This window comes from Bubalus kerabau, chromosome 21, assembly GCF_029407905.1.
Source record: "Bubalus kerabau isolate K-KA32 ecotype Philippines breed swamp buffalo chromosome 21, PCC_UOA_SB_1v2, whole genome shotgun sequence".
Classification (NCBI taxonomy): domain Eukaryota; kingdom Metazoa; phylum Chordata; class Mammalia; order Artiodactyla; family Bovidae; genus Bubalus; species Bubalus kerabau.
The window spans coordinates 44,387,825-44,394,448 of record NC_073644.1 but is presented as its reverse complement, the minus strand read 5'-3'; the positions used below and the strand labels follow the sequence as shown (position 1 = coordinate 44,394,448).

At 46.9% G+C, this 6,624-nt stretch overlaps 1 protein-coding gene across 2 annotated transcripts in view; it reads right to left on the bottom strand.

The window, feature by feature from the left end:
- Positions 1 to 4,321: 4,321 nt before the first annotated feature.
- Positions 4,322 to 6,624, bottom strand: part of MTCL1 (microtubule crosslinking factor 1) — a 114,738-nt gene continuing 112,435 nt past the window's right edge. For both annotated transcript variants that reach the window (XM_055559482.1, XM_055559483.1), the window contains one exon: positions 4,322 to 6,363. In XM_055559482.1, coding sequence (XP_055415457.1) covers positions 6,169 to 6,363 — 195 coding nt within the window. In that variant the 3' untranslated portion in view covers positions 4,322 to 6,168. The remainder of the gene's footprint in view (positions 6,364 to 6,624) is intronic.

The window sequence follows — 6,624 nt, the reverse complement described above, 5'->3', positions numbered from 1 at the left end:
AACAGGTCAGCATGAGGTCTTCCTAGACCTTCCTCTCCACACCCCGCCTGCCCCCACCGCACACCCTCCACCCCAGCCCTGGGCAGAATCAGTCCCATGTCTGTGCTCACTCTACACTTCAGTATACTATTACAGCACATATTATATTGTTTTATGATGTGACATTTATAGAATCATTTTACTTCACAAATCTAGTCTAAGTGCTTGACAAGTATTAGCTGTCCAGACCTCATACCGTACCTATAAGGTGATCATTGTTTACATTGCAGAGCAGAAAACTCAGACTTGGGGGGCACAGGTAATTTTCCCAAGGGTGTTTGGGTAGACAGTGGTGAAGCAGGGTTTGAGCCGAGGTAGTTGGACACTATTGACCAGGGGATAAGCCTCGTGGGAGCAGGTACATGACTATGTTTGAGTCCCCATAGGTCCATCCGGCCTCTGGTCACTAGGAATATTTTCTAGGTGAAGGAGCACAGTGTTCAGACCTGTGGACGGACCATAACTTGTTTGGCCTGTTTCCAAATTTTTGTGTATAATTTGTGCTGTTGTGAATCTATTGTACAAAATTACACTGATGTCACTGGAATAATTTGGGGTAAATTCCCCTAAGTGAAGTGACTCAATAAGTATAAACAGTTTTATATATAATTGCTTATTGCTTAGTCATTCTCCAGAAATTTGGAACTCAGAATTTATAATTCCACCATCTATTTTCAGATGCATCCACTTCATCATACTATCTTCAGCGCTTTGTATTTTAATCAGTTAAAATCACCTGTATGGGGAAGACTGGAGTTGAATAATGAGTGGTGAATTTGTACCAGGATTACTGTGGGGATCATGAAGTTTGGATTCCTGGTGCCCTGTTGAAGTTTATTAGCTCACTAGGAAGTTACAGAAGTGTCTATCTTTGAAATAGACTGGGTTCATTTGGTGTAATGGACAGAACTGAGCCTAGAATAAACAAAGTTGGCTATCTTTTTGTTCCTGTCCAACTTTTATGGTGTGCAGTGCTTATAACTGGGTGCCTCCCCAACCCTCCCACACTATCCAAATACCCAGAGTCCTCTGTGGTCCCCTTATAAAGACAACTTTAAAGACTAGGAACCCATTCTTGCTAAATGGCAGATAACTGACTATAGCTTAGAAGCACCAGGTTCTTTTTGGAGAAGAAGCAGACCTTTGAAACAGAACAGGAATGGGAATCTTGTGTGATTTTTGTGCCCAAAGTGTGGGGGGTTAAGAGAGAAGCCTGTTCTTCTTGATCCAAGGCCACTCACAGGGCTGCTGGCCCAGCCTGAGAGGCAGCCGCAGAGCCAGTGAGGGCCTGGCTTGGTTTTTATCTGAACAGCTGCGGTAGATCCTGGAGTGTGGCGGTAGGCCCTGTGGGAGCCTCAGCAGCAGGTCCTACAGCCCAGCTCTCGATGAGCGGCCTGTGGCCGGCCTGGTGGCGCGATGCTAACAATAACAGCGGCACAGAAACCCTGGAGCTGCCAGCAAGGCTGCTCTGGGCCAGCGCAGCAGCCATTTGTCAGGGAGCCTTCATTCTGGCCCGACCTTATCCTCACATCACAGTAGTGTTCTAGAAAGTTCCTTTCTTCCTTGCTTAATATCGTTCCATGGATTGCCCCCGGCCTAGTGTAAAATTCCCTCTTCCCTGTGTACTGTGAGGCCTCCCCCGCCCTCTCAGGTCACAGTGCCCATCCTTCACTTCCAGGAACACACAGGCTCAGCTCTTCATCACCACTTTCACCAGCCACGTCCTCCGCATGCCCGACAGCTGCTTCTTGCCCAGACCTCAGTTCATGGGGTCTCTCCCAGGAAAGCCTTTTAGCTCATTGTTCTCCATCACACTCACACCTGTTTACTCTGGTCTCTCATCACATGACATAAGCTCTGAGAGAGCAGGGAGCCTCTTTTTGTTTTGTTTGGTCCTGGTTGAAAGTTGCTGTTGGCAGATCTTAGTACAGGATCTTGCACATAGTAGGTACACAATAAACCTTAATCCTTACATGCCCTGGGAATTACATATTATTGTCACTCAAATGAGTTTTAAAGAGATGGCCCTTTAAGATTGCAGTCCTTTGTGTTCAAACCAGGATTCAAATCCAGCTTTCTCTAGTCTGAGTGGAGTAGCCCAGAGTTTATTAAAGACTGATGTCATCAGATTCACTTAGATGGGCAACTTGCTTATGACTCAGCCTGAGTTCCTGCTATACTGGTTTCCAGTGCTGCCTCAAAGAATGGTGCTGAGAGGACTAAAGGCAGACAAAGCATAACACGTACTGGTGGCCCCAGGAAATGACTGTGTTTGTGTTAAAGACACTGCAGTGCCTCAAATTTGCGAATTGACTGAGTGGATAGGGAAGCCTGGCGTGCTGCAGTCCATGAGGCCCCAAAGAGTTGGACACGACTGAGCAACTGAACTGAGTGTCCTGATTACTCATTGTGACTTGCTTCCTTTTGGGGAACCATGAAGGCTATTTAAGGTAAACAAAGCATTTTCTTTTATTTTAAAAATGAACAGATAAAATGTAGTAATCTATATAGTGGAATATTATTCAGTTCTGAAAGTACTGACAGGCTGTGGTGTGGGTGAACCATGATAACAGGCTAGGTGAAAGAGGCCAGACATGTTCACACTGCAATTTCATTTACATGAAATGTCTTGAATTGGCAAACCCACAGAGACAGAAAGCAGATCTGCGGGTGCCAGGCCCTGTGGGGAGGGACTGCTTAATGCGTATGTCCTTGTAGGGTGATGAATGCTGTGGGATTACAGCGGTGACGACTGCACAGCACTGTGAATGTTCCAAACCCCACGGGGTCGTGTGCTTTAAAATGGCTTTTGAAACACAGTTAAAATCCACAACTTAAAAAAGTCAGTGAATTAGAAAATAGAAAATGATAGTTGCACTTCTCAGCTGTTTCTGGACAGAATAAATGTGCCTAACTCTGACAAGCTCAGTAAAGTGAGTGAGACACAGATGTGCTAAAGGGAATTAGAATAATGATTCGCACAGATACGTATTTTTAAAAGACACGTAATCCTGAAAACCTTAATGTAGCAAGGACTGGGCAGGGCACGCCCGGTGGGTGTGAGGACTCTGAGCTGGCTTGGAGGAATCTGCTTCTGCCTCTTTGTTTAGGACATAAGAGCAAATTGCACATGAGGGACAGCGGGTGGGGACGAGAACAGACAAGCAGCTGCGCTTTACCCACTTCGTGCCTCACTCCATTTGGACGGGAGTGTAGAAACTAATTTCATCCTCTTGTCCTGCCCGTGCAAAAGTTGGAGTGGTTCCACAGTAGATGGATTCAAGAATACATATGCCCGACCCTTAGAGAACTAGATGGTCAGAGGGGCTCCAAACCACTTTCGAGGCACTGGTGCCGCTGACATGGCTACGTCCCTACAGGCTCTCCTCCAGCAGTGACCACACCACTGCCCGGGTGCCAGGTCTTCATCTGCCCCTCCTCACACCTCTACTCCTCTTCCCCACCCCTGACAGTCTCTCCTGCCTTCCCAGTTAATCCTGCTCTTCCTCTCAAGTCCAGCTCAAGCCCCGCTTAACTTAGGATTTACACTGTACTATCTCTATATTTTGTTTCTGTGTCTAGGACTCATCTCCAGGCAGAGAGCAGTTCTATGGTGACCAGAACCTCTCCTTGTGATTCCAGGGGCCCCCCACCATCACGTCCAGGCTTCCCTGCCTTCCAGTCACCCTTTCTCTATTCTCACCGCCCTGGTGGTTTTCCTTTGCTGGACCAGTCTGGTGGTGACAATCTCAGGGTGCGACGTGTAAATGAGAGCAGACCCACAAGAGTCTTCAGTCCTGGGGCTTCTGTTGGTGCAGCTGCTAAGAGATCGTCTTTCTCTCGGAGTTGCTGAACTAGTGAGAGCCTCTGGGGGCCAGGGCTGCCAACTCTTAGGATCCTGTCTGAGAACAAAGACGCACAGGGCAGCTTTGATGTGTGTGTGTCCCGGATTGTAATTGCGCTGGATGCTGGCACTTTCCCAGTTATGAGCACCAGCAGCTTGCCTGCTTGCTTGCAAGTGGAAGTGTTAATGCGCCTCCCATCACTCACGGTGGGCAGAGGCTGAGCGGGAAAGAAATTTGTCAACTTGCAGTGTCTCTGGGGTTAAGTATTTATCTTTTGCATTAAAAATTGTTACTGTTGTAAAATACATGCAGCACTCACCATTTAGTGGTGTTTAAGCGTAGAGCTCAGTGGCATTAAGTACATTCATATTGTTGAGCAGCCATTAGCTCCATCCATTACCAGAACTTTTCATCTTCCCAAACTGAAACTCTGCACCCGTTAGACACTAACTATCCTCATTCTTTCTCCAACTCCTGCTCACCATGACTTGGTGTATCTATGAATTCGACTACTGTGGGTACTTCCTGTAAATGGAATCATACAGCATTTGTTGTTTTTGTGACTGGTTTATGGCCCTCAGCATGCTGTCCTCATGGTTCATCCACACTGCAGCAGGTGCCAGAAGCTCCTTGCTTCCTAAGGCTGAATAGTGTGTGGATGAACCATTGATGGACACTTGGGTGGTTTCCACTCTCTGGCTACCATGAATAAAGCTGCTGTGAACGTGGGTGAACAAATACCTGCCCAGTCCAAGGCCCAGCTTTCTCCCGGGGCCTGCACCCAGTGGTGGGATTTCTGGGTCACATGGTAACCAGTTAACTCCCTAAGGAACTGTCAGGCTGTTCTCCACAGCTACTACAGCAGGCTCCAGTGTCCAACTTTTTTTTTTTTTTTAATGGAACTGTGGTAATGCTGGGAAAAGAGCTTAAGCCATTAGCCCATTTGCTGCTGAAACATTTTAGCTAGAAGCTTCGGCCTGAAGCAGTTCGGTCTTCACCAGCACCACTTCATAAACTCCTGGTCTGTCAGTCTGACAGCTCAGCCGCACCTCAGTCCAGGGTGGAAATGGCCTCTCCCACCTTCCAGGGAGGGGAGTGGGCAGGCGTGTCCTGACTGTAGGTAACCTGTTTCCTCACACCCCCTCATCCATCCATTTTGGTGTTTTTAGCAAAAATGAAGTCACCTTCTAATCCTAACATACTGTTGCGAAGAGGCTGTTGTGCACTCACAGTGCATCCCAGTCAGATACGTGAGTGGCTGTTTGACTCGCCTTCCCCCTGCGTCCTCTCTCCAGCCATTAGGAACTAAGGTGGAGGGTGCTTGAGACAAGAGGTTGGGACAGGTGCTGTTTTATAAACACTTTATTTCTTCATCATCACCTCATACAGATGCTGAGGTACCACCCTCTCTTTCCATTTGGTATGCTCGTGACTTTTTGTGGTGTTTTTCCTTAAACAAGAAAATTTGGAGTAAACACTGTGTATTGCCAGTTAGTCTTCTAACAGTAATTTTTAAATGCTGTTGTATCGTCAATGCAAGAAGACAACACCAACAGTACAGTACGAGGGGGTCACACAACGTCATGGCGGGAGAGGACTCACGGAGGTGGGTGAGACCACAGCAGGGGTATGGACATGCACCCAGAGACGTGCAGGGCAGGAGGAGCAGGTGGACTTGCAGCCCAGCTGTGGCCTCTGTGCCTTTCCAGGACGCTGCCGTCTCTCCCCTCTAGGACAGAGGAGATGCCTTGTCTACGGGCTTCATGGTTTTTTCATTATAAAAGTTCACTAAATTCGACAGGCTGAAGCATTTCAAAAATTCTTAACAAGAACACTGACAAAATTAACTTAAAACACACTAATTCAACGTGGAAATAAACCAAAGCAAAATGTTAACAGTGCAGATTTAACAGGCAGTCAGTATTGCGTGTGAGGGTGTTCAGAATGTCTTATAATGTACATTTTTAAAACTTTTTTTTAATTTATTTATATCATATTTACTGTTTAATATACTTTGTGTAAAAAAGATGGAGACAAAAATAGTTTTCTGAGCTATGAAAAAAATTAAGTTCTTACAGGCACATTTACTGTTTCATTCTAGAAACATCTCAGGTTCACAGGTTGAACATTCAGCAGCCGTGTTTTTGTTTTTGTTTTTTTAAAAAAACATTCTTTGACCTTGGGAAAATCAGATCTCTCCTTTTGGGGCAGAGTTCAGTTGATGACGAAGGTGTGATTATGCAAATTACAGTGAATTATTCCGGATAATCCATGCCAACCTGCATCACACGTGCGGCTTCTCCCCAGGTGGCTCCTCATCACCAAGCTCCTCCAAGGAGGTGGGTTCTCCGGGTGATGGAGCTGGTGAGGCAGTGGCGGGGTGTGGGGCCCAGCGGGACGGAGGGCGACGGTTTGCTGGTCTCTCGGGCCTGGAGAAGCAAGGCTCTAGGGATGGAGCAAGTGCAGAACAAGGTAGTTCCTTCAGAACGGAGGAAGAGAAAGACAACGTTACGAGAGGGACAGGTCCTCCAGGAGGGCACGCCCCCCACACAGACTTCTCTAAGACAAGTGCAACAGCCCAGCAGGTCTGAATGCTAATACACACGTTGCTCACAGAGAATGTGTTAAAAAAGACTACGAATTCAACACGAATGACCATTGCCAACAGTCATGGGAAGATAGTGAATTGTGATGAAAATGTGGCATGAGATGGGTGTAAGTGGCTTTGGAATTGGGCTGC